Source organism: Excalfactoria chinensis, chromosome 3, assembly GCF_039878825.1.
Source record: "Excalfactoria chinensis isolate bCotChi1 chromosome 3, bCotChi1.hap2, whole genome shotgun sequence".
NCBI classification, from domain to species: Eukaryota; Metazoa; Chordata; class Aves; order Galliformes; family Phasianidae; genus Excalfactoria; species Excalfactoria chinensis.
The window spans coordinates 67,357,968-67,376,214 of NC_092827.1; the positions used below are offsets into that span (position 1 = coordinate 67,357,968).

The window sequence follows — 18,247 nt, forward strand, 5'->3', positions numbered from 1 at the left end:
GCTTCCCCAGGGCTGGCAGGAGGCATGGCTCAAGAGACAACCACAAAGCACATCCACCAGGGAGCTGCTTTGCCATCAGGGTCCCACAGGAAGTCTGTGATGTGTCAGAAGCACCCAGCCAGGGCTGCAGCTGGTGGGCAGAGCAGGAAGTGCGCAAAGGGCTTTGCATCCCATACTGAGGTCCAGCTGCCCCTCAGCCCTGCTCACTTTCTCCATTACTGCCATGCAGAGCCTCCAGTGCTGGCCAAATGTCACCCTCTGGACCAGAGACGGTGCTCCTCACATTCCCAGTAAGAAGCCTGGAGAGAAGGCCTCGAACACTGTGCAAGCACCATTCAGTAACATCCAAAACAGCAGCATGTTACCAACACTTCTAAACAAAAATGCAAATCCCAGCACCAAAGGAGCTGCTATGAAGAACATTATCACCCAGCCCAGCACATTCCAGTCCTCCCCGGCCCACCCTATAACTGAGATTATGATTCCTGAGCAATGAGTTCTTCCTACTAACTGTATGCATATGTGAAGACTGCTTTACCACTTATGAAAAGGTTCAGATTTTAGCCTGCACCATTTTCAATGCAGTAAAATTCTGTAGTTTGGCTAATGAAATTTATTTGAGAAATCTTCCTACAAGCTCAATTATGATTAATTTACCACAATTCATCAGTGTCAGCTGAATTGCAGTAGGGGCTTGTTCTTATCATTGAGTGAAAGCAAAGCAACAAGGCCCAGCTTAGGCCAAAGAAGTCTCAGATAGGTCTTGATATCTCACAAGATAAAAATGCACAGTGAGGGCCTCCACAGCCCAGATAACTAACTGTTCATTGCTTTATGACAGTAACTTGACCAGTGCTTTAAGTTGTCAGTCTTTCTGATTGTCAGGAAGATCACAAGGTAATTCTGGTGGGAAGGAATATCAATAGGTCAGACTAGACTGCTCAAGGCTGGACTCAACAGCAAAACCAACCACATAAGAAGATACAGTAAAGAATTTCAAAACCATGTATTTCCGCAGTATTGCAACAGCTGTGTAGCATTCACAAAGTTCTTCAGTAAAAAAAATGTAAAGCAACAGCATATAAAAAATAAGTACTCTAACTGCTTTAATTCTGCTTACCATATATATGAGTTATAGCCCTCGCAGGCTTTTACACCAGACTATTGCTTCCACAGAAAAGTAATGTGATGTGCCAAAGCCTGAAACCTGACATCTGCTGCCAGACTGCAGCACGCTCCCAGCAGGTTCACTTGGGGCCTGCACAGGTGCAGCAGTTCAGCCACTTATGGCACAGAGCGGGGCTATTTTCCACCGCCATCTCCCCTTACAAAGGTTGGTCACATAAAACAGGATTCTCTGTGCACTGAGAGATCACTTTGTAACTGATTATGTGGCACTGAACAGAATTCATCACGCAGTGAACTTTTTCTCCCCCTGTTTTTTTGCTTTGTGGTAGTGGTTGTAATCATTGTAGAGATCCTTAAAGACCTCCCTTACACCTGCTGGTAGCGACGCATTTAAGAATTTGATGTCCTGATCAATGCAAAGGTCAAGGATGTGATATATCCCTTCTGTGAGATGTTTCTTCACAGCCGGGTGCAAAGTCACCTACAAGAGGAACAAAAATGCATTAAACTTAAGGACAAAAAGGCAAGAAAACACCCTTTCCAGTGTGGATGAACATTAAGTGCTGACAACGTGTTATTCTGCGCACCTGACCATCTGGAATAGTCCATTAGATAAAGTCCAAAGTGTCATCTTATTCGATATTTTCCTGATTTTAGCAAATATGCTTTGCAGAACAAGCATGCCTCTTGCAGTAAAATGCATACGACTGCTGCTATATGCATTGCTGCAGCAGCAAAGACATTGATCATCTCTGGAATCACACGGAAACTCCTCAGCAGAAAAATTGTAACTAAAAAACCCTAAAATACTTGCCCCGGATTACACATTTCAATAGGTTCTGTACATCTCATTAGCTGTGCGCTAGTAAATTCCAGTGTCAAACAAGCACCAACTTTAGGCTACTCTATGGGTAGCCATAACTTACCAACTGGATATACTCTAGCAATTCATATCTGAGGATTTCAAGATATAAGCTTTAATAAAAGAAGGCCTCCAAAAGCTTGGGCATGTGTATTTCCTTGATCTAATGTTGGAAATCAGGTACCTCATCATGCAGGAAGTTGAAGGGAGAACTGGGAATACAAGCAAGGACTCCAGACTCAGTGCCCTGCTTCTGCCACTCCTCCTGCTTAATGCTACAGCCAGCAGAACCAGGCAATACAAACAGGACAACTCCAGAGCCCTCTGGTGCTACAGGCAAACTGGAATTTGTCCTGTGCTCACAAATCACTTGCTAAGTGCCTCACTGCCTTCCACAGTGCTGGCCGCCTCTGGCATAGCCAGATTATTTTTGCCACAGAATTGCATCTTATCTTTGCTGAATCCCAAAATTAGCTTTATGCCTCCAGACCTAAGCCTCCGCACTCCAGCCCTAATGAAAATTACATAAAGGCTGTCATTAAAATTCAGACTTCTTTCTTCCTGAGGCAACTAATAAACTTTCCACTAATGAAGTGCACTCCTAATCACTGTGACAGGATCCTGCTCTTTCTGCCCTAAACACAAAAGAGCTAATATATTTTATTAGAGCTGCCAGCAAAGCTGGGAAAAAACATACACTGGGCATTAAAGCACATATGTCTTTCTTTTGATCTATGACCCTGAAGAGTCTGTGCATCCTAAAGTTTGATAGCTGATCTATGAGGTTTGTAAAAGATGTTATTTCTCCTTACCATACACTAAAGTAACAGAATAGTCATGCATTGTAGCTCCCAGTGAATGCAGTGGATTTCTCTTTTCCTTCCTATAGCAGAGGAGGACAGGGAACCCTACAGATACTGACACTATGAATTAGACAGCCCACTTGGGACAAGCAAGTACCCCAGAACTACAGTTTATATCCTTCACATCATAAATTACACCACATGCATGGCTTATTTGGACCATTCTTGCTTTGGAGTGCAGTTTCCTATAAACACCCTCCAATAATGCTATGGGAAGCAGAAGCAAAGATTTAAACAGATGCCACTACTAACTGGCAGTTAATTATGCTTGTAAGTGTTTTATGGTCTATATAGTTAGCACAAGCAATTTGTCAAGCATTACAGAGCACCTGATGTGAGACATTAAGAGCGTGAAGAGGCATTTCACTATTGCTGACTCAAGCAAGAGTTTATAGACAAAAAGGGAAGAGTGCTGTCAACAGTGTGAAAGTGGCTATTGATGCCAGCCACTCCAGCAAAGAAACATTCTAGGTTATAACAAAACAATTCACTGGGGTATTTATTTCCTGATACAGAGGAAGCACTGAGGGAACTACGACACAACTACACTGGGAAAATGTGACTATTTGGGCCATTAGCTAATGTAAGTTTTAGCTTACACATCTTTAAAAGGGGTTCCAGTAAGTGTACAGATGCCCACGTAAATTTAACATATTTAACTTAATTTAACTTAAATTTAACATATTTTTCTCATTTACCATTCACATATCACCCATGGTCTTCAGATATAAGCTAAAAGCCACTCAAATGGACTTGGATGAGATAAACAACTAAAGGATTTTTTTTCTCTCCCTCTACAGAGCAATATAAAAAGACATCTATGTGTTCCTTCAAGATGAGCATGCTGAGTCCTCCCTTTCCTCTAATGTCTATCAAATATCACCAGTTTAATGGTGAAACAAATCATCACCTACTTGTTCTTTCAGAGACTGAAAACACCCCTTTGTCATAACTTCTTGTAGCTCACTACACAAATTCATCCTCCAGGGATGAGGCATCCACAGTTTCTCTGGGCAGCCCGTGCCCATGCCTCAGCACTCTCTGAGTGAAAAACCTACTCTGACATCTAATCTAAACCTCCCTTTTTATTTAAAGTCATTCCCACTTCTCCTATCACTATCTGCCCATGTAAAAAGTTGGTCTCCCTCCTGTTTATAAGCTCCCCTTTGAGGGACTGTGGCACAAAAGCAGCATCTCTTGTGCAGGTCCTTTGACAATAATTTTTTTTTTATGGCAAAACTGACTTTCAGAAGAATGTGAGGTTCAGAACAGGAATCAGCTTTCAGGGGAGTTTCAGGTTGGCTATCTGGGAAAACTTTTTTGTCATGAGGGGCGTAAAACACTGGAACAGCTTCCCTAACAAAGTGGTTGATGCCCCATGCGTGTCAGAGTTTCAAGTGGCATTTGGATAATGCCCTTTCTTAGTAATATGCTTTTATTTTTTTGAGTCCTGAAGTGGTCAGACATGGCATCAAATAGTCTTCTTACCACAGAAAAAAATTTAATAAAATTCATCTCTGTATTTTTGGTCCATGTCCAGACTAGAACCACAAATAATGAGCAGGTATTGATAATGCACGCAGCAGTCAAATCCTGGTGAAATATAAATTCATTATGTTGGAGAGAATGGTGATTTGAATTTAGGTCTCATTGTGAGAAGCCAGCCTGGCTCCGGCCCGCCCTTTTAGAAAGCTTTTAGGAGTTGGGTAAGAAAGATTCTCAGGAGCTCTTGCTAAGAATAAGTCTGGATCAGAACTGTACCCACATAAGGCATATGCCAATATCATGACACTTTCAAAACAGAACACATTACCTTCTGCAATTCGGTCACATACTGAGCCACAATGAAAGCAGAAAACAAAGTGAATTCCTCTGTTTTTGCAGCAATGTGACTATACATCCGTTCCACAAGGTGTGCACATTTCAGTATAACTTCAAATTCATCTGTGTTGCCTAAAACAGAAAGCAAGTTGCAATCTGTTATTCAAATGTAAAAAATGCAGTTGGAAAAAAAAAAAACAACAAACTCACACAATCTTCTCTTAATTCTTTAACTACATGAAGCTGACACCAGCAATTTTATCACCACCCATTTTATCTTTTCTCAAAAAGCCACAGCTGAGAGGTCCCCTCACACCCTCACAACACACCACACGCATCTCTTACAATGGCTGCTTTGTAAGAGCACACTAATTCCAACTCCACGCACACTGCAGTGTAAGAGGTATCCATTAGATAGATAGATAGATATCCATTAGATAGATCCTGAGAGTTCACTCTTTCAGTACACAGTGAATGAGAAGAACCGTTACAAACAAGGAAGAAGGGAAATCTAGACACCACTTCCTCATTATGTTATGCAAATAAAATAATTCTGCAAGGATATACAGTATGTTTTCAAATCTGAGAATGCCATATACTTGTAAATTTCCTGTAACTCCTAATACAAAAATGTATTAGAGAAGACAGTAAATTCTCAGAGCTCGGCACCAGTTTAGCACGACCTTTCTTCTAACCACTAAGCTGCAGTTGGCATGCTCTCACATTATGCATATATATGAGTATTAACATTGACTCACAGCTGTGGGCAACTCACATCAGCTGAGATAAAACTGAACATGGAATAACTCGTAGGTCATGAGTGGAGAGAGGTGACATGGTAAAGTTGCCAGTCATCAAGTCAATTGCTAATGTTCAGCAGGACCAGTTCAAAACTCTCATTTAGGTGTGCCAGTATGTATCAGCTGAGTTCACGGCCCCCCTCCTATAAAATGTCTGTATCACTTTCAGGCACAAAGGCTAACAGGAAGAGCAGAAATTGGGCAGAGTAAGCCTTACTGCACACAAATCATCTGCCAGACATTGTGGAGTACCTTATTACCCCCAAAGAAGTACTGCCTGGATTTAGCTCCACAGGAGCTCGTTATCTTCACATGCCCAGTATGCTATAAAGCTAATCCTCAAATTTACATGCAGAACAGAAAGGGGTAATGGTTTCAATGCCATGGGTAGGTCTAGAGGACTTTTCATCTGTTGACAGAATGCCCAGTCCTGCATCTCCTCTTGTAGCACACACACAATTATAGCGCACAGTATGAAAATAGAAGAGAGACAGAACCTTTGTCCCCTCTCTGACGTCCTTCAACCATGACAGAAGCAACCAGACGATGAAAACTATTCAGAAAAGATGGTGCAGCTTTCAACATCACCTGCAAAGACATGAAGTAAAAACACCTGTGATTACATAGAAAAGCATGTGGCGAGGGCAGATGTATATACCATTCCACCGTAAGAGGGAAATTAACTCCTGAGAAGGAAACTATATGGCGTATAAATGTATTAGGAGCAAAAACTATCTTCTCATTCTTCATCTGTATAGACTCCAGCAGATGAAAATCCTGGAGCAGGTCTACATTCATGAGGATACTCAAATATAAATAATAATCAAACATCACATTAGAGCTACTCCATCTCCCCCAAAGCAACATCTGAATTTGTACTCTCACATGGAGGGAATTTGCTCTTGCTGGTGGAAAACACAGGGACCAGTAATACTACAGACCACTGTGAAAACAGTCTGGTAGGCAGCTTTAACCACAGGCTTTTAGCAAAGGCACACTATGTTGCTGGAAAAGCAATCTGCTGCTGACAGCTCACAAAGCAGTCATAAGACAGCAGAGTAATAATTGAAGTGATGTGATTTTGAAGCTCTTATATGAAAAGTGGTACAAAGCGCTTTCACTGAAGCAGAACAAATAATATCAAGACAGCTCTTAAAAAGTTTCTCATTGCCAGCTTCTGTCTTGATTCTTTCTACTTTTTCTCTCTTCTCCCACCACCTCAGAGATATACCTTTGGGTGACACTGCACAATAGAGAACAGCACTTCATGGACTCCCAGAAAGACGTTGCCATAGTCTTCTATCTTCAGATGATCCAGGGGGACTTTTAGGAGTATGCTGAATGCCAACGCCACATGGTGTGGATTCAAGAGAACCCCTTCTCCTTGCCTTAGCAGAGCTGCTGTGGTCTCCAGAATAGGTACAACTACAGTGGAAGTCAATGACTGGTCCTGACAGGCCTCTTTGGTTTGCAGCTAAACAAGAAACAGAGAAAAAATGTGTCAGCCACTTTCATAAGCATTCAAATAACAGTCATTAGCACTAGAATGGTGCAAGCTAGACTGTAGAGAGACTCCTTCATTTTTGCAATTTTTCCTCCTGAGCAGAGGATGAATGTGATGTCTTTCAGGTAAGCACTGCTATAATGTAGAATTGTAACTATTCCTCAGCTTCCTGATAAAGTGGACTACTCTGCAATATGGTAGCCAGCATCTCTTTGCACTTCCTCATGAGTGCATTAATCCAGTTCTCTCTTCTGCAAACATGCAGAACACGAGCAGAAATTGCGAGTTCTGTTTCCCAGCACTGTAGAGCCAGCATCTAACAAACAGGGATCTAGATAGAGATACATCACCATAATAAAAGTAAAAAAACAAACAAAAAAAGCCATATAGCTAGGTTTGGATGTTGCACAGTCAAGGACATAAAGCCCAGATTTTTTTACTGTCAGTTAAGTTTCCTATTCTAAAAGCAGTTCATTTTTTACTGTGAGCACTTTTGTTGTTTTGTTTGTTTTGTGCTGTTAGCTTTCTCTCTGACATATAGCTGGTGGTTTTCCTCCTCCTTTGTACAGGGAGGAGGAGGACAGGAGATGCAGTCTTTCTCTGCAGCCTAACAAGCCTCTTCCAAGCTCCAGATTACATACTGCATTCCCAGAGAAATTATTAAGAATAAGAAGTGTATGACTTACATACAGGAAGAGGTTTACCTGGCAAAGGTGAGAAAAGATCTACACAAGACAATACCAGTGAATGTGGTATGGATACTATTTTATTCCAGTATTCCTTTGTGCATGTAAAAGATGCAATTACTACAGACTCCAACAAATAAAAGGGATAGGTAATGAAGTTACAATAAATAGATACTTACAGCTAAAGCTGTGATTATCTGTGGGCTGGCAAACCAGAAAGCTTTCTCTTTGTCTCCACTTAATGGGCAGCTGAGCAACAATTTGATTAGCGTAATAGCTGATAATACTTCCTGCAGAAAGCAGATTGACAATCAGTCACGGTACAAGGTGCACTGGTTCCTTTCAAGCACAAAAGAGCTCTTTCAAGGGCCGCGGCAGTTCTGAGCATTACCAGAGCCTTGACACATGAAAGCCCAGCTCTCTGGAAATAGCAAAATAATTAGCAGCTTGGTGAAATTCAGTGTGCTGAGCAGCACGAGCCCAAATGTACTGCCTACTACATTTATTTTAGAGTCAACTTACTGTATGAAAAGGTTTAAGTGATCTTTAAGAAAGGAAAGCCTTTTTTAGCAGCCACTACATAGCAAACGAAGCAGGAGGAGCATAGGGACATTGGTATACTAAGAATGCTGCATTTCGCAGCAAGACTTTTGCTTGTTTAAAAAAATAAATCTTGTTTTGACAAATTGAATAAAGAAACATATTACAAATCAAAACAAAAATGTCTTATCACCGTATATCAGCCTTGGGGCATATGCATATTTATTCCAGTGCTTATATACAGTCAGGTGGGTAGACTTGCATGCATACACAGGAATTCCAGATGTACTTTCAAACAGCCATCAAGAATTGAAGATGAATATTCATGTCTATTTCTGAGAACTAAGACAATCAGATAACTCCCCTAAGTTTGATTCAAGATTTGATCTCAAATCACTGAGTTTTCTATGGAGGATGCAGGTGGCTTTTTAGCCTGAAGCGTTCCATGTGTTACCACTGCTGCTTAAGCCTTTCTGGAGAAGGGCATGGTAAAAAGCTACTGAGTAGTATCTGGCTATTACAAGGTAAAAGTCATTTTAGAGACAAATACTGAAAGCACAAGTGCAGCCTTTGTTTTAAATAGAACTACTATCATTTTTAAAAAGGATGTCTTTAAACTTGTGAAGAAGAGTCACAGACAAACAGAAGTTAAGCTAATGGACTGAAGAGCTCTAATCAGCAAGTAAAAGAAAAGATTCAGCGTGGCAGAAATCTTCAGCATCACAGATGTGATTTCTGTTGACACTACATGGAATTAAGGCTACTGAGTCATTAAAATGGAGCCACACTTAGCAAGGGAAAAAATAACAAGAAAGGATTCTACAGGTCATCAGAAGAGTGTCAATCCAAGGAGAGACTATCCTCACTGATACGTGACAAGGGAGAACTGGTTGTAACAGACATGGAGAAGGATGAAGGACTCAACAAGTTCTTGACTTCAGTCATTCCTGGCAGTCAGGCTACCTACATCTCTCGTGGCCCTGAACCTCCAGGAAGCAGCTGGAGGAGCAAAATCCCTCCTACTGTAAGCAAAGACCAAGTTGAAGACCACCTGTTGAGGCTGAACGTGAACATGACCATATGAGTCTGGAGGACATGCATATCAGAGTCCTGAAGGAGTCGGCTGATATGGACACCAAGCCACCCTTCATCGTATTTGGAAAGTCGTGGTTGCCAGGTGAAGTCCCCAGTGACTGGAAACAAAGGAAATATCACTCCCATTTTTGAGAAAGGGAGAAAGGAAGACCCAGGGAACTACTGGCTGGTGAACCTCAAATCTGTATCTGGAAAGATCATGGAGCAGATCCTCCTAGTAAAGGCATATACAAGATGAAGCAGTGACTCAAGACAGCCAGCACAGCTTCACAAAGGCAAATCATACCTGATCAACTTAATGACCTTCTTTAATGGAATGATGGCATCGGCAGACAAAGGAAGGGTGCCTGGTATCATCTACCTTTGACATGGTTGCACACCTTCTCTCTAAATTGTAGAGATATAGATTTCAAGGCTATAACACTCTGTGGACAAAGAATTGGTTGGACTGTTGCAGTCAGAGGGTTGTGGTCAATAGCTCTATGTCTAACTGGAGGCCAATCACAGTGGCGTCCCCCATGGGTCCATCTTGAGACAAGTGCTCTTCAACATCTTTACCTATGACACAGACAGTGGGACTGAGTGTACTCTCAACAAATTTGCTGATGACACCAAGAGAAGAGGGCTTATGAGAACCTAATGAGATTCAACATGGTGAAGAGCAATGTATTGCAGTTGGGTTGAGGCAATCCCAGATATGCGTACAGACTGGGAATAGAATTCATAGAGAGCAGCCCTGCAGAGAACTTGGGGGTTCTGGTAGATGAAAAGCTTGTCACGAGCCAACAGTGTGCACTTGCAACCCAGAAAGCCAACAGTATCCTGGGCTACATCCAGAATGGCGAGGGAGGGGATAATCCCCTTTTACTCTTGATAATCTTGCCCTTGTGAGGCCCCAACAGGAGTACAGCATCCAGGCCCAGGGGCCCCAGCACAAGAAAGACATGAGCTGTAGGAGCAAGTCCAGAGAAGGGCCATGAAGATGATCAGAGGGCTGAAACACTCCTCCTATGCAGAAAGGTTGAAAAAGCCAAGCTTGTACAGTCTATAGAGGGGAAGGCTGTGGGGACATCTCATTGCAGCCTTCCAGTACTTCAAGAGAGCTTATAAACAGAAGAAATGCCAACTATTTACGTGGACGGATAGTGACAGGACAAGTGGATTGGTTTTAAACTAAAAGAAGAAAGATTTAGGTTAGATGGTAGGGGGGAAATTTTTTTACTCAGAGGGTGGTGAAGTACTGAAACAGGTTGCCAAGCAAAGCTGTGGATGCCCCATCCCTGGAGGCATTCAAGGCCAGGTTGGATGGGGCTTTGGGCAGCCTGATTTAGTGGGTGGCAGCCCTGCCCATGAAGGGGGTTGGAGCTAGATGATCTTTAAGGACCCTTCTAATCCAAAGCATTCTGTGATTCTATGAAAATGGTCAGAAACTTTTTCCAGTAAGTTTCCATGAACGCTCCACCTCTCTCAGTTCGTGTCCATAGCATACCTCAACACAGTTACCAAACTCTTTAATCACGTAAGTTAATTTGATCAACCCATAAAGCAGAAAGAGGAAAAAATATTTAAGCAGATGCCATTCAGTTAACACATTTTTTCAAGTTACAGAAAACTGAAGAAAGATCTCGACAATAAACTGAACTCATTCCTTACTGTAGCCTTCTGTTGCCAAGTGTTCCTCATTTCAAGTCCCTGCAGCAGCAGCCTCATTATGGCATAAAATTCTTCGGCAGAGCAGTTTCCCAGTAGCTGCACAACCACCTCCATCAGCTCCACCTGTATATTTTGAATCACCTGAATTGTGACCGCAGGACCTGCACATTGGAGAGGCACAAACAAGTCTCAGTTTCTAGGGCAGAGACTTCCATGGATAGAAACAAGGTGAATCAAAAGTTTAAACAGCATCATGGGTACTTTTTCCAACAATCAAATTTATAATGGGCCCCAAGTATTCCCTTTATCCCCACCACCACTAGTGCAATGAATTGCTGTTCTCAAGTATTTACTATCCTAGAGTTTACAGAGAAGTCATATACTGATAAAAAGCTATCAAAAGCACAGAAACACTACAATAAAGCTTGTGCAGAAGCCAAGGAAATGGGCTACACAAGCTGTCAGGCTGTATGCAAGTGCTGGCCAGAAAGCCATCATAAGTCAAGGGTGTTAAGCTGACAAAGTTCAGATCTCTACTGATCACAAGTCATACTCTTCACTTACTCAATTATTACTACATAGGCAGTCCTGAACTACTTTACATCTTACACTACTCTGAAGGCTTGCTTCTCAGTTCCACAAGTATCCACTGGATCTGTGTCAATGACAAAAGTCTACCTTAATAGGAACCTATACTTCAATTTATGTAATGCTGTATTAAAAATATATATATAGAGAGAGAGAGAGAAAACCAGCTTTTCATTCCATACCAGTGAGAAGCTTTCTGATAGCATAAACAACAGTGACTGCATTTTCTTTTCCAGGATACAGCTCCGGTACTGAGCAGAAGACTGCTAAAAACCGCAAGGCAGACTGAAGGAACTGCAGGTGACCTCCTGCAGAGAGCAGATCTCTCAGTATCTGAGAGTAAAACTTTTGGTACAGTTTAACACGTGATTGCTCCAAAAACGCACAGAGCTCCTCAGGATTCTTTTGCCAGCCCTTTCTGACAGCATGGCTCAGATCTGCCTTGAGAAGAGTCGTGACAGATGGTATAAACGCTACAGGCAAATGGTGGTTTTGGGTGTTACTCTGAAGACCATGCTCAATGGCTCTTCCCATCTGCTGAACTACTGACTCCAACAAAGCAGACAGTATGTCTGTAGACTGCAGCTTCTTTTCTGGTTGCTGCTGAAGATAGAGCGTGAGGATGTGACACAGAGTGGTAAATGACATAAGCAGTAATTGCTCAGCTGCAGGATTCCAGTTTTTCCAGCACTTGCTTTTCACTGCACCAACATCTGGCTTGCAGCTTGCAAGGAAGGAGACAAACTTTTCCAAGTTAAGCCTCATGCTTTGCCTTCTTTCAACAATCATCTGAAGAAAGTGTTCCAAAGAGGCTTGGGCTTCCTGGAGATACTCTTCCCAAGCATGAACAGTCAAACTATCAGCAAAGGATTTACTAGCTGTGAGCTGGGAGGTTATGATGGCCTCAAGAACATCACTGGCATGAAAAACCTTAAAAACAGAGTTGGCATTCCTGCCAGCTTGCAGACACCTCAGGAGATGGAAGCAGGTACTTAAAAACTTCAATGATAACAGCTTGCTGCAAGAGGCACTAGTCCTGGTATTGGCTATCAGGGACAGCAGCAACAGAAAACACCGGATACAGTCAGAGGGAAGAAGATTGTCTAGTTTCAGAAGAGAAGTAATTTCTAACAAAGTCAGGCAGCTTTCTACATGACTTTCCTTCAGGATGACAGGGGAACTATTCTTTGCTAACAATAAAACACACTGAGCAACCTTCTCCAGTGTTTTCCAAGATAAACTGGGCTCATCTTGTTGTTTGTTTTCTGACTGTGCTTCCAATGCATCAGTTGTTTTGCAAGAAGCCAGGATTTCTTCATGCCAAGAGATATGATCTGCAGACAGCTGCAGAAGCTGTAGATGGACTGAATCCTGAGCAGCAGAGGGCAGCACCCTAGCAAAGTGACTAATAAGGCTGGTCAGAAAAGCACAATGTAGGACCTTCATCTCAGGGAGAAAGGGACTGTACATCAAACTAAGACAGATATTTCCAATGCTGATGGAAGGCTCCTGGTCTGCAGCAGCTTCCTGCATTCTGGTCAATACTAATGTCTCCAAAAGCACATCTGCAATGTACTGTACATTTTTCAGGGAAATATATGGCAAAAGGATAGTCAGGTTGGAGATGACAAGGTGCCAGTGTGCTGTGGGGTAGGTGAGATCATTTATTGCGCTGATATCTCCATCCCACGGTTCAGATTCTCCTCTGCTCATGCTGGCTTTTCCAGACTCTATGATGAAAGCTGCAGCTTGCTGCAAGGCCTGTACATCAGCTTCAGTCTGCATTAAAATCATCTTCATTTTCTGAAGTGCAAGCAGTTCTAAGCAGTATTTACTAGTGGAGGTAAAACTACTTGCAAGTTTCATGACTCTCTCCCAACACCGCTCCTCCACACCAGGGATGAAAGTTGAAATGTCCCAGGGCTTTGCAGCAGAGGCACCATCAGTTTCAGCTGATGGGGACACATATTTACAGCAGCTAAGACCAAACAAAGTGTCTATCTCAATCCAAGTGTAAACAAGAAGGAGAACAGAGTCGCTGGCCTTTCTTAACCAAAGGTCTAGCTTCTTTTCCTCTTTCCTAGGAACCTGCAGCAGCTCTATCAGTGGACAAATTATTCCTTGCTGCATCTTGGCCAGCAGATTCTGCACGCGAAGAACCACGGGGGAAGGAGTGACATCATCTAAGCTCCTCATGTTGAACAGAAAAGCATGCAGCACTGAGCTCAGTGTCATCAGTTTCAAGGCCATGTCAGCAGACCCTTCAACTACAGGAATAAGGAGCTGGCATTTCTCCACTAAGAGACACACAATGTCTAGAATCTGGTTGTGTGGCAGCTCAAGGAGACACTCGCGAAGCTTCACTGTCAATCCAGCAGGCAAGACTGGCAGCCTCAGCTCATCAACAGCTGGCCAGCAAATGACTGTCAGAACCTCCTCAAAAAGCCGTGGGAACTGCCGCAGCTTGGAGTATGTCTGAAACATGGTGTTGATGAGAGCCTCCTGGGGTTTCTTCGCACGTAGCTCACACACCTGTGCATCAACCCAAGCAGAGGCCACTAAATCAACCAGGTCAGGCTCTATTATAAGGTGGTTTAATGACGTTAAGACTTTGAGGCACCTGAACCAAGCAGGGATGGAAGCTTGGGAGTGACTCAACAACATCTGCGCCAGCTTGCGGTAAAACCCAAACTGTACCTCCTTGTGTCGGATGCGGTCACTGGCAATGTTATAGATATCATTGTTAAGCACCAAGTTCAGAAGCTGTTCCAAAGCAAGGAGCTCAGTGCTCCAGTCTGCAGGGGAAAGCGTGTCTTCCCCCACACCCTGCTGTAGGCTAGAGAGCCTGAGACAGTCAAAAAGCTTGGTAAGCATGTGGAAACACACAAGGTGGTTTTCTGCCTTGCAGTATGAGTCCAGAAAGAGTTTATATAGCAGAGACACTGCACTAGCCACAACTGGTCCATGAATGGCAGGTTCACAAAAGCCAGTGCCCAACTTGGTCTGCACAGTGTTTACTGGAAGCAAGAGATTTTTCAAAGCTCCTTTCTTCTTTTCCTGAGGTTCCTGTTCTGGCAGCAGCTCCTCTTTGTAGGACAGGAAGAGCTCAGGCTGGAATAATCCTGCCTGCAGCAACATCTCTACTTGATTTCGGATTTCCCTGCTCAAGTACTGACGCACATGATTATCATCTGCTTGCGTCCAGTTCCGTGTGGTCAGCAAATGCCTCAGTAGCAGACATGGCTGTAGCAAGTGGTTTGTCAACTGTCCAAATACACGGTTTGGGTTGGTTTGCTGCCTCTGGATCAGGAGGTACTGTGCAAAGGTGAGGTGGAGGATGCTGAACAACTGGGAGCCCACAGCATCATCTGAAGCCAGCTGCTGACATGCCAGCTCAGAGAGCTTGCTGAGGAGGTCAACTAAGAGCTCACTCTTTGCTGTGTAAATGATGGAGAGTGAAGGAGTAGAAAGGATGCCACGGGAGCAACTCAGCACCGAGCCAACGTTTTGCTGGTTTTTTTGAGAACAGGCCTCCGATAACCTTTCATTTATGACCTGGAGGTTGAAAGAAAAAACCCACAGTCAATTTTGTACACAAAGACAAAGCTCATCATAATGAACCAACAACAACTTCTGTGAGCTCTGGAAGTAAGAAGGAAAGAACAGGGAGTTGCCAGCAGCTGCTGCTGGGCCTCTCACATCAGAAGTCTCAGACTAGAAGCTCATCTGGCCAGAACTGTGTCCCAGCATTTGTTTGCAACCCAGTATGTGTGAGGAGCCCCTCATTTAGTACAAATGTTACAAATGTTATGCATACACTATGCATATTTTATCCTAGTAGTAAACCTTCAGAAAGGGAGGGAAGAGAAAATTCCCTCTCTTCTTGCTAAGTCCCCCAAATTACGTTCCAAAGAAACAAACAGCACGTACAACACACTTTCTTTGATTCGAGAAGTCTACCATAAGCAAAAATGTCTGACTAAATACCATCACTGCATTCCAATAGAAGCCACAGCTTCTAGTGCTAAAACCCAGAAGCTGAAGCAGTGCTTTCTCTTTTCTTTAAGAGATACACAGTTCTAAATAACTGAAGTTTACTTGAACTCCCATTTCCCTTCCTTTTCTCAAACTCAGTGTTGATTTCCCCATTTTCTCCTTCGATCCCCTTTATATCTGCTCCCTTTTCTCACCTCCAAACAGTCTTGCCTTAATAGCACCCTGGCCTACAATTCTTAACCAACCTTTAAGTCAGACATTTTCACACCCAGTACATAGTTAGATTAGTATACTTTCTCCACAACTTTTTGTATTTCATAACTCAATCCAGCAGGTAAAGGACTGCTTTCCTTTGCTTCCTTCCAACCAGTGCACAACTGAAGAGGTCATTTTTTCAGCCACTTTGACCATCTCCAACAGCCATCCACAAATTCTGGCATTTCTGTAACCAGGATGCTGAAATAATAAGTTAAACTTTCTGGTTCCATTCTGAACTCAGTTAAATTGTAACTGAAGTCTCCTCCATACATTTCAATCTGAAGCTAAAATTACAAAGTGATTAAGTTCAATGATGATTTGATGCCACACTCAAATCGGTTTAACAATTTAACAATTTCATTGGTTTAACACAGTGAGCAAACTAAAAATTAATACGGAAAATCTGTGAGACAAACAGCACAGCATAACAACTTGCGTCCTGATTCACATATCTATCATGCAAGGTTCCTCCAATGAAGAGAAACTGGGGAGAACAAGGACAGAAACACAACACAGGTGAGACAGACAGCAAAGAGTGCTGGTTAAAGCTCCCACAGGCATACACAGATTGCTCAGAGATGCACAGACAGGGACATGGCAGCACTGCAAGCTGATCTGTTGGGATGAGAGAGGGCCCTTAGCTCATTGAGAAAGGGGAAATTAAAAGAATAACTCATCCAGAGTCATCGTGAAAAGCTGCAAGCTCTGAGACTGGGTCCACTGAACAACACATAAGTACTCGTGACAATTGTTAGAGGAGCCCCTCATTTAGGGAAAAATCATTCCTAAGACTCCCAGGCAAAATGATAATATAAACATTAAATAACATACAAGAAAGCCATACAGAAAGAAACCTTTACTTACCCATTGAAATACTTAATTCAGTTCCCACCCAGACAGTTTGAAGACGTGAAAGACAGAGGGACAGATTAACATGGAAGTTATTATTAGAATCCTCTGCCTTTTTCAATCTTTGTTCCCCACAAATATAAACCATATTGCAGAACAGAAATAGAAGAGTTTTTAATAGAGGTCCTAAAAACCATTGGGTTAATTATCATTTATTTCATGTAACACTCTTCCCTGTGAGGAAGGGTCACATACTGTAGAAAACAGACACTGCTATTCAGTATGTTACAAAATACCCATCGTTTTAGTTACCTGTGCAATTGAAAAGCTGAGAGTGATCGTCTTCCCACTCTTCAAAAGATTCTGTAGCCTTCTACTATGGATAACGTTGTCTAGATATGCCCAAAGCTTCTCAACAACTTCATCCTCCAGTTCGAGTTTCTTATTGTAGTACGAAACCAACGTATGGCTTACCCAATCAAGTAATACCTGTTAACAAATGGAGGGGCGGGGGGGAGGAAAAAAGAATCACAAATGTGAAAATATGACAAAACTAGTACCTATTCACAATTACAGTACCCATGTCCTGAGAAGAGCTCTGTGTCCAAGCAGAAAGGGTTTGAATGGGCAGAAAAGCCTATTTTCGAAGGTTTCAGTCACCACCTAAATCCTAAGATACTTCATTCTAGATCAAGTGCTGGCCCTGCACTCCCCCAGACCTTCACAGGACAGTCAACACCCTGAAGTCCTTTCATCAGCTTCTTCAGCTGAGATGACAATTCTGACAGGTGACACCAAGGAACAAAGGTAACCTTTTGTATCACAGACTTGCAAACACACATCATACACAGAATACCTTCGATATCCTCCTCTTGGTGGGTTTAAATTTACTACATCAAAACCGAGGCCTACGAATTCGGTTCTACAAATGGGAAGAGGTTGAAGACTACTAGTTTAAATTGCTGGCTTCAAAACGTGGCGTAGGGCTAGACTGAAACTTATATGGGATTGAAATAACAGGAATTCAAGCTGTTGTCAGGCAGTGCAAAGCGCAGCTCCCACCAAGCTTCTGGGCTGGAGGAGCAGCACGAGGCAGCCCTCACTCAGGGGAACGCTGAGCAGAACTTCAGCCCAGGAGGGAAAAAACCGAGGAGAGGGCAAGTTCCGAGGAGACAGCACCAAAGCAACCTCCCAGGCAGAAACCCATAAGCACCGTGCTTTGCCTGCACGTGGGACACGGAGAGCTGGGCCCACACCACCACTAAGGAGCACAGTAAGCAGCAAGCTCTGGATTTCGTGACTCATACAGCCACAGAATCATCGAAGTTGTTAAGAGCCAGGATCGGCTCTGTCCCCACCGTCGCTGGGGAAGCTGCTCCTGCCTGCGTCTGCTACCAAACCACACTTACCTGCTCCTTGTTGGGAAGAAAGCACTGGTGGGAAACCCATGCGAAACGAGCGAGTTTCAGCTTGTCCTCCCAGGGGGTCCTGGCGCTCTTTAACTTCAGGTGAACCCCAGAGTAGACGGCCGCCATGAAGACACCTCACGGGCCGCCGAGGCCGAACCGAGAAGAAACGTGCGGCGGAGATAAGAATGCCAACTT

General features: G+C 43.1%; 1 protein-coding gene across 1 annotated transcript; it reads right to left on the reverse strand.

Annotated features, from left to right (window-relative positions):
• Window positions 1-990: 990 nt before the first annotated feature.
• URB2 (URB2 ribosome biogenesis homolog) lies at window positions 991-18,182 on the reverse strand. The gene is made up of 9 exons (XM_072332405.1): window positions 18,053-18,182; window positions 16,956-17,132; window positions 11,723-15,095; window positions 10,953-11,113; window positions 7,844-7,954; window positions 6,706-6,948; window positions 5,972-6,062; window positions 4,667-4,806; window positions 991-1,609 (listed from the first exon to the last, which is right to left on the reverse strand). The coding sequence occupies exons 1-9, from the start codon at window positions 18,176-18,178 to the stop codon at window positions 1,412-1,414; spliced, it is 4,620 nt and encodes a 1,539-aa protein (XP_072188506.1). The 5' UTR covers window positions 18,179-18,182; the 3' UTR covers window positions 991-1,411.
• Window positions 18,183-18,247: the final 65 nt, after the last annotated feature.

Excerpts from the sequence above, each read along its gene's own strand:
- URB2 (XM_072332405.1), bottom strand. The coding sequence starts at position 18,178 with ATGGCGGCCGTCTACTCTGGGGTTCACCTGAAGTTAAAGAGCGCCAGG. Across the intron at positions 11,114-11,722 it reads TATCAGAAAGCTTCTCACTG|GTCCTGCGGTCACAATTCAG; the intron begins GTATGGAATGAA and ends TCCAATGTGCAG. Across the intron at positions 4,807-5,971 it reads ACGTCAGAGAGGGGACAAAG|GCAACACAGATGAATTTGAA; the intron begins GTTCTGTCTCTC and ends TTTCTGTTTTAG.